The sequence below is a fragment of the Gymnoscopelus braueri genome, assembly GCF_963280865.1.
Source record: "Gymnoscopelus braueri genome assembly, chromosome: 14".
In the NCBI taxonomy this organism is placed as follows: Eukaryota; Metazoa; Chordata; class Actinopteri; order Myctophiformes; family Myctophidae; genus Gymnoscopelus; species Gymnoscopelus braueri.
The window spans coordinates 12,251,675-12,266,109 of record NC_137619.1 but is presented as its reverse complement, the minus strand read 5'-3'; the positions used below and the strand labels follow the sequence as shown (position 1 = coordinate 12,266,109).

At 41.6% G+C, this 14,435-nt stretch overlaps 2 protein-coding genes across 2 annotated transcripts; both read left to right on the top strand.

Moving 5' to 3' along the window:
- The first annotated feature begins 292 nt into the window (after nt 1-292).
- On the top strand, nt 293-9,619 carry LOC308100971 (tumor necrosis factor receptor superfamily member 6-like). Its single transcript, XM_080450192.1, has 9 exons — nt 293-474; nt 1,679-1,818; nt 3,092-3,229; nt 4,075-4,192; nt 4,583-4,665; nt 4,814-4,915; nt 5,401-5,459; nt 6,821-6,839; nt 6,980-9,619. Exons 1-9 carry the CDS (start codon nt 413-415, stop codon nt 7,270-7,272), a joined length of 1,014 nt encoding a protein of 337 aa, XP_080306318.1. The 5' UTR covers nt 293-412; the 3' UTR covers nt 7,273-9,619.
- Nucleotides 9,620-11,327: 1,708 nt separating this feature from the next.
- LOC308100203 (proteasomal ubiquitin receptor ADRM1-like) lies at nt 11,328-12,602 on the top strand (the record flags this gene model as incomplete). The annotated part of the gene is made up of 1 exon (XM_080449157.1): nt 11,328-12,602. The coding sequence occupies one exon, from the start codon at nt 11,328-11,330 to the stop codon at nt 12,600-12,602; it is 1,275 nt and encodes a 424-aa protein (XP_080305283.1).
- Nucleotides 12,603-14,435: the final 1,833 nt, after the last annotated feature.

Genomic DNA, 14,435 nt, shown 5'->3' with positions numbered 1-14,435 from the left:
GGTCCTATGTATTCAATTCATCAACATTAACACAATAATACATCAACAAATACAAACACAAGATGGGAAAATTACATTTACCTCCTCTTGTGGTCTCCTGATAGATGTTTTTTCAGGCCATGAGATAATCACTGCTCTAGTCTAATGCCTTCAAAGCAGTCAGTGATCCTATACCGCCACCTAGTGGTTCGTTATGTACAGTGAGACCAGGGTCAGAGAAGAGAGGATCGTGAAATAATGTAGAAGAAGAAGAAAGAAACGAAAGTAAACTCTTCCTCTTCCAACAAAACACTATAAGCGTAACTTTGGAAAGTACTGTACTCTACTGTACTGTACTGTACTGTACTGTGTTGTTCTGTACCGTAGTCTAGTTTAGGAGTGTTTAAGTCATTTCCACCAGTTTTAACAGCAGATGATGGCTTTCTCATCCAACAACGTGTTACTTATTCTGGTGTTGATCTGGTGTTGTGTATGGTGAGTAACATCTCTGATATCTCTAAGCTGTGACTGTGATGTTGTTATAACCACTAATGTTATGGCAAAGGCGTTATTTTTAACACCTAAGTGTTGTCACCTTGATAACGTTGGCAGATTGTGGGGTCATCATAACTTATAAGGCAAAAACTGAACGATCTTAATTTGTAAATCCAATATTATTACTGTGGTATTATTGTGGAAAGACATTTAGAATGCAGTGTCATTCTCTCTCTCTCACTCACTCACTCACTCACTCACTCTGAATCTCACACACACACACACACACACACACACACACACACACACACACACACACACACACACACACACACACACACACACACACACACACAAAGTGTGAAGTGCAAGTGTAAAAACAAAAAAAGGATATGCCACAACTGACACTTGAGTAAATAAATCAGTAAACAAAGCTATGTTTAACATTACAGTCACAGTAATTCTGCTTTTACTGTCCAATCAAAACCTGCTTCTTCAATATTGCTTTCCTCAAATGCATGTTACTCAATTATTTGTGCTTTTTCTCTCTCTCCCTTAAGCGACTTTGAATACCTAGAAAAGTGCTATGTAAATCTGAGATATATTATTATTATCATCATTATTATTATTGTTATTATTAACAATGTTTATAGTCTACAACATTGGTTCTCAGAGTGGGGTCCTTGAGGGAGTTCCAGGGGGTCCCCAGCTAAATGATGGATAGTTAGGAACCAAATGGACCCTTATGGGTCTGTAACTTTGAGAGTGTACAAATGGAACCAAATGGACCCGTTAGGGTCCATTTGTACACTCTCAGAGTTAAATTAACATAGATTTTACAATGTATAAATTGAGGTCCCAGAGATAGAAATGTCATTAAATGGGGTTCCGTAGCCTAATGCATGTCAAACTGGGGGTCCTTGAAATTAAAATGGTTCAGAATCACTGCTAGAGCTGTACAAATCTTCTCTTATGGGGGTCCCTGGCATATCTCTTCAAATGGGGGTCCGCGGGCTAATAAGTGTCAATTTGGGGGTCCTTGACATGGAAAAGTTTGAGAACCACTGACCTACAATCTCTCCCTCTCCCTCTCCTCTCTCTCTCTCTCTCTCTCTCTCTCTCTCTCTCTCTCTCTCTCTCTCTCTCTCTCTCTCTCTCTCTCTCTGTCTCTCTCTCTCTCTCTCTGTCTCTCTGTCTCTCTCAGGACCCTGTCAGAATCAGGACCAGTATACAGCCCTTGGTCTCTGTCACGCGTCAAAAGGCAGCAGATGGGACCTACGACATCAGATTGTCAAGATGGGACCTACGATCATGATGGGAGGAAGTGTTGCAGCTGTGCTGCTGGTATGTGTGTGTTGGTCTTTCCCTAAAGACTTTGTTTCAGTTTTATTAGGTCTATATGACCTCATTCAATCAGCATTCATGTTTGTTGTAATCTCACCATAATGCCAACCTGTTACATTCTATCAACTTGAACTCAACTCAACTCAACGTACTTTATTGTCACATCACAGGTGTACAGTTGTAAAAAAAAGAAAAAGTCGGTGAAATCTTTTGTCATAGAAGCACAATTATTTTCAATTTCAAGAAAGTGCAGAGTGTAAGAGAAAAGCAGAAACACTGGTCGGATACTGTATCAATATGAGCAGTGTAAAATATATCGTTGCTGTCGGGCAGAAACCTCTTATCTACATATTTAAACTTTTAAACTTGTTTTTTGGTAAATTAATGCACTAGTTGATCATACAACAGTGTCACACAAAAGTGTCAAAAGTAGCAGATCCACAAGCGCTTCGTGGTCGTGGAGCTGCTTCTTTTGCTATTTTTGAATCTGAATCCTGAAAAGTAACAGTTTTGGACATTTCCACCTGGCAGAGATGATATACATATGGTACATGATGATATTTACATAAGTTCTCTTCCTGTCTTTCACTTTCACTTCCTTTGTCACTCAAAGTTGCCCTCAAGTCTTTGTTTTCCACTACAGAAAAGACCTAAGAGAAATGTTAGTTTATTGTTATTGTTGCTCGTCCCAACCTTTAACCTCTTAAACCCTAGCATCCATATTCTGAGGGAAAACTTTAGCAGAAAATAGCAGATCGAAAGCTCACAATGCTTTGCAACGCAACGATCGCGTTGTGACTTGTGAGATTGTCGATCGGCTACTTTCAGCCAAAAGCTTTCCCCACAATAACAGAAATCACCCTAGTATAGAGCCTTGAGGGCTCAACCACATGGGGTTTAAAGGGATAGTTCACCCCCAAAATTACCTTTTTTCTATCGATTAGTCACCCCATGGAGACTTCAATTCATGGGTACTTTTTAGTTTTTGTCGCATTCCTAAGCCAATAATTTGATGACCGGCAGCGGTTCCATAGGAATGCAACAAAAACAAAAAAATATCCATGAATTCAAGTCTCCATGGGGTGACTAATCGATAGGAATCGATTTTTAGGGTGAACTATCCCTTTAAGTGGTTAAGCCCTACTTTATTCCTTGCAACACGCATTGTGATGTTTGTAGATCGGCTATTTGAGGAAACTTCTTATTTAATCTTTTGTGATTTTTTTTGGGAGCAGTCTCTGCTATAATGAAGTTCCTCAATGTGTTTTCCTAGGTCAGCGGCTGAAGCAGCACTGCACTGACAGTGCAGACACGACAGTGTGTGAGTCTTGTGATTCTGGGATCACATACAATCTGCACCCTAATCACAAGCCTACCTGTGAACCCTGCACCTCCTGCTCACACGACAATGGTACGGTACTGTATGCATGTGTTCATTTTACTGTTTGCTTTAGCTTTAGGACATTGGTTCTCAAAGTGGGGTCCGGGGTACCAGGGGGTCCCCAGCTAAATAAGTCAATATAGCGTCACAATAACTTTAACCACTTAAACCATTATTGTATATTGCATTTGTAACTTAAATCTTTGCTTCTGGGAGTCCATGGAACAAAATATTTTGAGATGGGGGTCTGCGGCCAAATACATATGATTTTGGGGGCCCTTGACATGAAAAGGGCTGATTATAGCAACATACGTTTTTTCAACTGTTAGGATTTGAGTAAAAAACATTCACTTTAACAAATGTATATTCAAAGATTTGCACACATTTTCATGATTTTTAAAAACATAGCCAAAGTATGAAATAATCTAAGAAGAAGAAATAAATCTAAAATGACAGATGCTTCTTAATGGGTTAAAGAAAATGTCATGGTATTTTTTCTTTAAAACCTTGGACCTACTGATAAATAGGAACTTACAAAAGTACTACGTTAATACCATTGATCGAGCTGGAACACAGTCGATTGATTGAAATAAACATGCTCTAAAAAAAGGCACGTGGCCCACCCACCTCGAAAACGCTTTTGAGATTTTCAAGTGGGCCCTGATCCAAAAAAAGTTGGGAAGCGCTGATCACACACATTTGATTGTGAGAAAATCTGTCACTAAAAACGACACTAAAATCCTGAGTGTTATTTTAACTGTGAGAGATTGTGATTAGGCGATTATGTGTAATAATTATGACAGGTCTAGACTAGAGATAGTACAAATGTAACCAAATAGCAGTGGATGTATTATGTATTGTCCTTCTCTTTGCAGCCAATCTAGAGTTAGCGGAAGCCTGTACCCCCTACAAGGATGCTGTATGTCGATGTAAACCGGATCACTACTGTGATAATGTCAGGGGAACATGTGCCTTCTGTCACCCTTGTGATGAGTAAGTTCCTCTTCTCTGTTGTCTGTCTGTCTGTCTGTCTGTCTGTCTGTCTGTCTGTCTGTCTGTCTGTCTGTCTGTCTGTCTGTCTGTCTGTCTGTCTGTATGAACTTACATACAGTATGCAGCATGCATTGCGTTGTTTAAAAATGTAATTTAACTCTTTATTTAACCAGTAATCTCACTGTGATTAGAAATCTCAAGATAGGGAGCGGCCTAAGAAACAAGTTTAGAGACATGATATATAACATAGTTACATACCATATAATAAAATAAATACAGTGGAAAATAGTCATACCAGCATAATAATAGTCCAGAGCCATTAATGATTCATTCTATTACCAAGTGTTTTACAAAAGGTAACAAAAGAAAACATGGTTGTGTTTGTTCAAGTTGTGGTGGTGCTGAAAACATCAGAGTAGCCTGTTCATCGCCCAACAACACGGTCTGTTATGATGAGAAGGAGAAGCCTCAAGGTATGCTATAACAAAAGTTGCATTCTTTTATTTTTATGTATTTAGGAGGGCTTCAGGGAGAAAATACTAATATTCGAATCAAGTAAATGTATAATTTCTATATTTCTGGCTTTAATATTGTAGTGTGACATATATCTTTGTCTTCCAGGTGGAACGAATGTGGCGGCGGCTATTATTGTCCCAATAGTCATACTTTTACTAGCAGGAATAGCTATTGGTGTACTCCTTTATAGAAGAAAGAAGAACAAAGGTAATTGTGAGCACTTTGCAGTTACTATTCTGCTATACCTAAAGTGTCAGTAAGGAGGCACCAGAATCTCTTGGTTTCCTCACCTAAACATTAATAATACCAGCTGTCAAATCGTCTCTGTCGGTGGAAACCTCATATGTCCAAAACTGTTACTTTTCAGGATTCAAATTCAGAAGTTGTTCCATGTGTTCCAATGGTTATTAGTTACTCACAAGCTCTTGTTAATACTTTTCATTTTCATATAAAATAAAAGCCTGGTGTCCCTATTTTGGACATGTCATTATAGGTGAACATATTCAGTATATTTGACATAGTATAAAATAGGGTATTAATTTATGAAGAAACATAAAGAGATGAAATATGTTGATACTGTGCAAGGTTTCTGCCCGCCAGTGATGATGTAATGACACTTCAAAGTACTCTATTCATTATGTCTAAGTATTTCCTTGTGTATGTAATTTAACTTCGCATATCATTTGAAAAAGGATGCTTAACTCTACACGAAGACGTTGAAGGGACAGAGATGATTGAGAGACAGGCTGAGGTGAGTTCCTCTCCAGGGCCATTGTAATGCTGTCTGTCCTTCATCATTCTATGACACCAAGTAGCCTCTGCAAGATTTAGACCAGAGGAAAATATCTGAGCGCTCAGAAAAAAACCAAAGGAAAGGATGTAAAATTAAAAGAAACTTTAATGTGTTGCAGAGATTACAATTGCCAACATGTTTCGACCGGACCATTCATCAGGTCTTCACCAGGGCGAGAACTAAAATTAGTCTAGCAAAAATATAGACCCATTAGATGGTGTCAAATCACATGAACCATGCAAATGAACAGTCAATTAGTTACAATTAACACATCCAAAAACGCTTGTGTGTGCATGAAAAACATACTGATTATAATCAGGAACATGAGCATAACACATAGGCAATCAGTCAATTAACACATTAAGGAGTGCACGACTGCAGTGCACGTGAGCCTCTGCAAGATGTTGAACATTGAACCTGCTATCGACTATAATATAGCCACTATATAAACTAACCTCACACACTCAACATATGCTTATCTGCTTTTCAGCCGTAGAATTGTCTCTTGTAAATACTTATTCTTGTCTCTCTCCTAATATTGGCATAGCTGGACAGTTTTGTTCAAGGAGGTAGGTTAGTTATATTAATGCCTGGTGTTCTAGTAGTGAATGTGCTTGTGCTTCTGCATGTATCTGTATCCATCATTCATTTAACTTATTACATGGCTTTGTTGAATACACCATTCTGATTGGTCAGTCAAGGCTGTATAACATACCACTGTTCTGCCTCTGTTTACATTGCTATGGAAGCTTGTAAGTCAATTTTTAGGTCAATATTGTGTGTTAGGCCCAGACCGCTGGTCTAGCGGTCCGGGCACTTAGGCTCTAATGTAGCCTGACAGCGCGTAGCGGGTTCGAGTCCCGTTCCCGACAATCTTTGCTGCATGTCTCTCCCCATCTCTCTCTCCCTGTTTCCTGTCCATCTCCACTTAGACTATCTATAAAGGCAGAAAAGCCCTAAAAATATCTTTAAAAATATATATATATATTGTGTGTGAAAATATAGATTTTGTTTGTAAGTAGCCATTTAATAAGTGGTATAAAGTTAACTGTGGTCATTATTGGCTCCATAGCTCCACGCTGTAGATCTGTGATTCTAGATGTATTGTAGATTCTAGATGCTTGTATCTTGAAGCTGATCTACAAGCTCACAACACATTGCATCTCGATGCGAACTTGTGAGCTTGAAAATCATGCTGTTTTAGCTATTTTTCAAACAAAACAGCAACAAACAAACCCCCAAATCGATTTTTATCCCTTACATATGTCGATCAACCTGTCTCACTTTTCTCAATTATTTTCTTCCCCTTTTTTTTGCAGGAAATGCAGCCTCTTAAAGGTACGTAAAGATCCCCCTGTTAAGACTGCAGTCATTTTATATTGTGCTGTTTTAAGAGTTCTTGATAGTTTTATATGCATCAGTGCATATGCACCATACCCAAGTAAAGCTTTACGATTTGTTCTTCTTCTCTGGGTCAGGTGTGGATCTGTCATGCCACCTCCCGGACATTGCAGAAGAGGTGGGATGGAAGGCTATGAGGGATCTGGCCCTCCGGAGCGGGATCTCACAACCTGCAATTGAATCTCATGAGCTGAACCATCCAACCGATTCTGGGGAAAGGACATTACAACTACTGACACAGTGGGTGGAGAAGCAGGGTGCCAAAGCCCCAGAAACCCTGGTACGGCTGCTAAAAGACGGTAGCCAAAACGGCAAGGCAGAAAAGGTGATGGAAATAATTAAGAAGAATGCACCACCTGGGAACAACTAGGCTCTACCTCAATCAGGTAGAGCCTAGGTGTTCACCTTGAGAACTTTAAAACTTACAATCCGTAACCTATTTTAGTGAATACATTTACATTTTTAAACAATCTGTATGGTATTTTAAAACAATATAACTAGTACATCTGCAGTGGTTGGAGGTAGTCTTCCTCTCTTCCATTGATACATTTAGACCCTGCAATAAGGCAGGCAGACTCTTTAGTCTTCGGTTGTGGTGAGATGAGAACGCACGGCTGCCAAACAGATTGATTTGAACTGGATGTTTGAACATGGGGTTCTAATAGTAAGAAAGTGGATCATGGGGCGCCAATAGCCTAGTGGTCAAGGTGCATACCACATATAGCCTCTAATCCGAGCCCGACGACCATTGCTGTGTGTCACTCCGTTTCCTGTCATTCTCAACTGTACTATCCAATGAAGGCAGAGAAGCCTAAAAAATATCTTAGAGAAAAGAAAGCAGATCATATCTCTCCAGTTCTCACATCTTTACGCTGGCTCCCGGTCTGTCAAATAATTGATGTAGAAATGCTGCTGTTGGTATATAAAGCTCTGAAGTCTTCTTTCTAAACCCAGAGTCAAAACTAAACATGTAGAAGAAGCGTTCTGTTTTTATGCACTGGAATAAACTCCCAGAAAGCTCAATGTTTTGTCTTGAGCTTGTTGTAATGTCAGTGGCGGAACAACTGAAAGCCGGGCCGGTAGGCACGGCGCACTGATCAGGCCCCCCCCCCTGCGCGTGCGTGTGTGCCCAGCCCGAAAATTTGCGGGTTTTGGGCGGATTGTTTTCGTTTTAGTGTTACTTTATTTCGGTTTTAGGGTTAGGGTGAGCTTCCAACAGTGTATTATTGGGGTGCCTCGAATATAATTGCAGTTCCATGTAAGCTGGTGAATCTCTGGGAAAGTTGCTGAGAGGCGGCCGCGGAGAGGCAGAGCACGCAAAGTGCGTCTAATTCTAATAAAATAAAGGTCCATGTGATCTGATGGCCCGGGCCCCCGGAGTCCCGGGCCCGTAGGCGGCCGCCTACCTGGCCTACCCGGACGCTCCGCCACTGTGTAATGTGCTACGAATAAACATGCCTTGCCCCACTAGCTGTCTGGGTAGTGTGTGTCAACCATATAACCTCTGGTTCACACTGGATCAACCCCCCCAGCCTCCTGTCCTGTCCCTCTACTGCATTTTCCTCTAGATAAAAGCAAAAGATAATATGCATTTGAACATGTTGCTATCTTGCTGTCTTGTCTATGAATTGTATGTTTGTGTTACAGTACCGGGCAACCATTCTTTGCCCATGAAACCGTTTGTATTATGCAACAATTATTACAGATGATAGCGTGATATAGGTTTAAGGCATTGGTTCTCAAACTTTTCAGGTCACGACCGCCCAAAATAATGATATTTGAACTGGGGACCTGACAAGCACTTGAAATGTAGTTGAGGCATTTAATTAGTTTTGACTTGGTTTCACAGATAAATAATGTGAAAATAGCAGATCTTTGCGAGGCGTTGTGAGCTTGTAGATCGGCTATTTTCACAATTGTTGCCTCTTTCTTATATTATTTGACAATTTGGCCAATCTTTGACCCGTTTTTATAGTATAGTTTGTTGATTACTTTTGATGCAATAATGGTCTTTTTCTTTTCTTTCATTTTTTGTTTTTGAGGTCTTAAAGTCCTTAAATTGTCACCTCACTGTCATATGAGGGGGTCCCCATATGACAGTGAGGTGACAATTTGATTGTGATTCCCAAATCACGTGGGGACCCCCACAGGTTGAGAACCACTGGTTTAAGGAATGGTTTTATGAGTTGTTTACAAATTTGAACAACTTTGGATTATTTTTATTTTTTTTCAAACTAGAACCAACGCATGGTGGTTGTATGTTTACATCCACGTCATATAATATAATATAATATAATATAATATATTTGACATGACTTTGAAGCTATTTCTCCAGGGGATTCAGCCTCATCTGTCCTTTTTCTCTTAGTCCCTCTTTGTTTGTTTGTTTGTTTGTTTTTTGTTTGTTTACTTTGTGATGTAAGAGGGTTTTTGAAGTTTTTTTCATTTGTGATATGAATGAAATTGTTTTGACTTGACTTAAGCTCTGTTGTTCTTGTTCTGTTGTATTTATATTTTTAATATGATTTCCCATGTACTATACAGTCTATGTTTCCTGTAGTATTTGGGTGCAAAATTGGCGAAGTGCCCCTTTAAAATCTGCTTCTAATGGAACACAAAGTTGTAGCCATGACATGGAAATATATGATTGTTATAGTGTTGTATGTATAATATGGATGTTGTGCAAAGCTACAAATTAAAAAGACGTGAATGCTTCACACTCATTTTATTTTTTTAGATTAGCCAATTATTATTACCCCTTTTCCCCCCCCCCAATTTAGTCGTTATGCCAATTAATTACTCCCTACATATTTCTGTGTTGCCACTGCTGTTTTACCCTACTCAGTGGTGGAAAAAGTACCGCATTTCTTTACTTAAGTAAAAGTATCAATACTGCAATGTAAAAACAAGTAAAAGTGCGGTAATCAAAATGTACTGGCCTACAATTAATCACACGAGGACGGTGGTCAAGTAATATCATAATCATAAAATCATAATTCAGGTCTGGTCTTTAAGGATGCTGAATACGTTCTGGTCTTGTTTAATGACAGTTAATGGAGGTTTAAATGGGTGATTAATGATTACCTATTTAACTTTGGGTAGGCCTACTTATGCAAGACTGAATATGCTGTCCGCGAATGATTTGTCTGAACATTTAAAAAAAAAAAAAACTTTTGTTAAATCAGATATATGCCTTTTTGGTCACTGTCTATAGGCCTATGTGACCTTTGACCTATACATCAGTGGTTCTCAAAGTGGGTCCTGTGACCCCCAGAGGTCCTTGAGGGGGTTCCAAGGGGTCCCCAGCTAAATTATTGATAGTAACTTAGGAACCCTTACAGGTCTGTAACTCAGAGACCATAGATGGAACCAAATTGACTCAGTTATGGGTCACTCTTAGTCCATGATTGTAGATCTGCTGTTTTTTAGGATAAAGTTATTAACACATTTTACCGAGGACCCCCTGGGGGTCCCGGGATCCCACTTTGAGAACCGCTGTGTCTAAATGCACGCCAAAGTAAAACGTTAGAGAGTCAGAAGTCAGAGGGCTCGGGATGTTGAGGACAGCAGGGCTTCACCCTTGACCAGAGGTCAAAGCAGCTCTTATGGTACACACAGAGGCAAGCCAACCGGGCGATGGTCTCTCCCTGCACCAGATCCTCCAGACAGATGCAGCACTCCCCGCTGTCTCTGCAGAGCACGTCTGTGTTGTGAGGCAGTGGGGGAGGTGTCACGCAGCTCAACAGGTGGTCCTCAATCGTGCCCTCCGGGAAGGGCTTGGTGCAGAAAGGACAGGGCATGGTGGCGGTTGACAAGAGTACAGACCGATCCAAGCCTCTGACGCCAGTGTTGGTGCTGGAAAACCTCTCTTCTCTTCTCTTCGATTCTCTCTTTTCGTCTCTTCTCCTCGCTTCTCTTCTCCTCTCCTCTCTTCTCCTCTCCTCTCTTTTCTCCTCTCTTTTCTTCTCTTCTCTCCTCTCTTCTCTTCGCCTCTCCTCTCCTTTCTCCTCTCTTCTCTTCGATTCTCTCTTCTCTTCGATTCTCTCTTCTCTTCTCCTATCCCGTCCACTCATTTCTCGCTGGCTTTCACACTGACAGCTGCGACGGGTCCTTTACTGAACAAGGTCAGATTCCACCAATAAAGCAATGATGACAGTGAGCTTAACCAATCAGAGACGTCACAGTTACTGTGTAACGTCAACACGGCAATGTCACCACTACGTCACAAGTTGTGGCGATGCATCGCTGACAGAGGGATCGCCGTGAAAACGTGTAACTCCATAAATGGCATAGCTGGTGACGTCACGTGCGTCACAAATTATCGGTATATATAATGGGCCCCTGAGCACTTGCCAAGAATAAAATAACTTTAAATTTTATGATCAGCACTCTAGATTTGACCATTGTCAGTGTTGAGATTCAAACATGTCAGCCTGCCCTCTCTTCCCCAGCTTAGTGTCGGGGTCCAGGGGACCCTCCAGTAGACATCTGGTGGAGTTCCGTGCTGGTAAAATGATGCAGAAGGGGGGAAGCACCGTGTACCCCGACAAACGCAAAGGCCTGGTCTACGTGCAGCACTCTGACGACTCTCTCATCCACTTCTGCTGGAAGGACAGGAACACCGGCGACGTGGAGGACGATCTGATCATCTTCCCCGACGACTGTGAGTTCAAGAGGGTGAACAAGTGCACCACGGGACGGGTCTACGTTCTCAAGTTCAAGACCGGGACCAAGAGGCTGTTCTTCTGGATGCAGGAGCCCAAGGTGGACAAGGACGAGGAGCACTGCCGCAAGGTGAACGAGTACATCCACAACCCACCGGGGGCGCCGGGGGGCGGCGGGAGCCACGAGCTCTCCGCCCTCGGAGGGGAGGGCGTCCTGCAGAACCTCCTCGAAAACATGGACCCCAACCAGCTGATGCAGCTGATATCGACGGGGCAAGGCAGCCTGTCGGCTCTGGGGGCTCTAGCAGGGCCAGGCGTCTTGGCCAGTCTGCTGGGCAGTGGAGGTCCAGCCTCCAACAGCAGCAGCAGCAGCAGCTCCTCATCCTCGTCTCGCAGCGTGTCCGAGGCAGCCTCCCAGTCCTCGGGTGCCACTCCCTGGCTGAGCGTCCAGACCTCCACCTCCCCGCCTGCGGCTCCCACTGCCTCTTCTACCAGCTCCCCTACAGGAGGAGGCCTCACTCCCTCTCCGCCCGCTGCCTTTCCCTTCGCCCAGACCCCCAACACCCCCAACCAGCCCATCCAGCTCAGTGACCTGCAGAACATCCTGGCCACCATGAACAACAACGGCGGTTACGCTCCGGCGGCTGCCGCCGCCGGCGCCCAGGGATCGTCCGGGGTGGACCTGACCAGCGTGTGCACACCGGAGATGATGGCTCCGATTCTGTGTAGCGCCGAGGTGCAACAGATCCTGCTGCCTCTCCTCCCGTCGGGGGAGTCTCTGCCGCAGAGCCCCGAGGAGATCAACGACACCTCGACGCCACAGTTCCAGCAGGCTATGAGCTTGTTCGCCGTGGCGCTGGCTTCGGGCCAGCTGGGTCCTCTGTTGGGTCAGTTTGGTCTTTCGCCGGAGGCCGTGGACGCCGCTAACAGAGGAGATCTGGATGCTTTTGCCAACGCTGTGGAGAACAGTAATAAGGGAGGGGCTTCTAAGGACAAGGATAAGGATGATGATGAGGACAACATGAGTCTGGATTAGGGCGCGATCCATCCAGTCTCAATATGCTCTCTGCTTCCTCTTAACTTTTAACTTTCTATTTCAGCGCTTCCCACTTTTATCTTGACACCCAGAATAGGACAAAATTTACAAAAATAGATTCTGAATTAATTTTCAAAAATAGTGAAAATAGACGATTTTTTTAAATTATGAAAATCTTTCAAAGCTAATTCTTAAATTTAATTTACCCTCTTCTATTTTAACATTTCTGGAAATCTTAAAAAAAGAAAACAGAAGAAATTGTGGGATTTTTTTTTACCCAGTAATAGGTCATCATGATGATCATGATGATCCTAAGTTTGGGAAATGCTGTTCTATTTGTTTTCTCCCATCTCCTAAGGAAGTCTCCCGTTGCCCCAGAGTGCTCAGTATAGTGTTGCTGCCAACTCTACAAGATGCATTTAGGCTGCAATAGGAATGCCCTCTGTTGGCAGTGGGCGCCATGTTGTTCTTTCTTGTCTACTAGAGACAGACAACACTGCAAACCGCTGACAGACTTAAAAAGACATTGTAAACATTTCAAGTGGCCAGCCTGTGACGTCAATCATCTTTGACATATCTATGAAAATTACTTCAAATTTGGGCAATGTTTTGGGTCCATTGTTGTCCATTATTATATTATAGTATTATTATTATTAAAGTGAAATATTTCAAAAATAATATTGTTATGTACAGAGAACTTGGAGGAATCTGAGAGGCATTATAATGGGTTAGTTTCTGCAGGTGTTTTACTTTCATGACTTTAATCCAGGGTCTTCAACGCTTTTCAGGCCAAGGACCCTTAGCTGGGAGAGAGATGAAGCAGGGACCCCCACTACATATTGTATACAATTGTGTTGCAGATTAAACTTTGTCATAGATGGCATAGATAGCTTCAGAGACTTATTTGACTGCACTATCAGAAGGATTTACTATTGCGTAAATGTATGTTTTTGTTAATGTATATTTTCAGACATTTAACCAATAACCACTTAAACCTTAATACTTAGTAAACTTGACCTTTGGCTCTGCACTATTGGTCTGCTCTTTTTTCCCACTACACTATAATCTCTTAGCCGAAAATAGCTGATCTACAAGCTCACAACATGTCACTTTGTGTGATCTGATCTTGATAAAAGTTTAAACTTAGCGGCCCCCCAGTCCTCACAGCTTGCAGATTTACCACAGACGGACCAGATAAGAACAATTACATTTTTGTGTAGTGTTGATTAACTGACATATTTCACAGACTAAATGAATGGTGTAGATGTAGAGTAAACCTATGCCATGTATTTGCTTTAGGGCCACAAACCCCCATAAAACTCTACTGTCAAGATTAAAAATGAAAATAAATGAGGACAATGGACGCTATTGAACTTTCAATACATGTAGCCTACAAGAAATGATTAATGAATCAATTGAACATGCAAACATTTAGCTAGAAGCTAATTTCCATCCTAGTCCCACATATAAAAACATAACATGACAAAAACAGAAAATACAACTATACAATACACAACTGCCCACAAATAAATCTTTAAAGAATACCATAGGCTATAATTTAAGCCTAACTAACAACCTTAAATACCCACTATAAAGTCTAATACCTAACCAATAGAATATCTAAAGCCTACTTTGACTATGACACATTTTAAATTAAATAATTGAGGGCTGTGGCCTAGAATCAAACTGGGGGTCGTTGAATTTCAAAAGGTTGAGACCTAAAAAACACAGGACTGGTAGCCTAGTTAACAGTTGGCCAATAAATATTGGATAAAAAGAGAAAAGTTGTGTAATTCCAAATATGAACTGTGGGAGGCGTCTAGTCTGCAGTAA

Excerpts from the sequence above, each read along its gene's own strand:
- LOC308100971 (XM_080450192.1), top strand. The coding sequence starts at position 413 with ATGATGGCTTTCTCATCCAACAACGTGTTACTTATTCTGGTGTTGATC. Across the intron at positions 475-1,678 it reads TTGATCTGGTGTTGTGTATG|GACCCTGTCAGAATCAGGAC; the intron begins GTGAGTAACATC and ends TGTCTCTCTCAG. Across the intron at positions 4,666-4,813 it reads TGAGAAGGAGAAGCCTCAAG|GTGGAACGAATGTGGCGGCG; the intron begins GTATGCTATAAC and ends TTTGTCTTCCAG.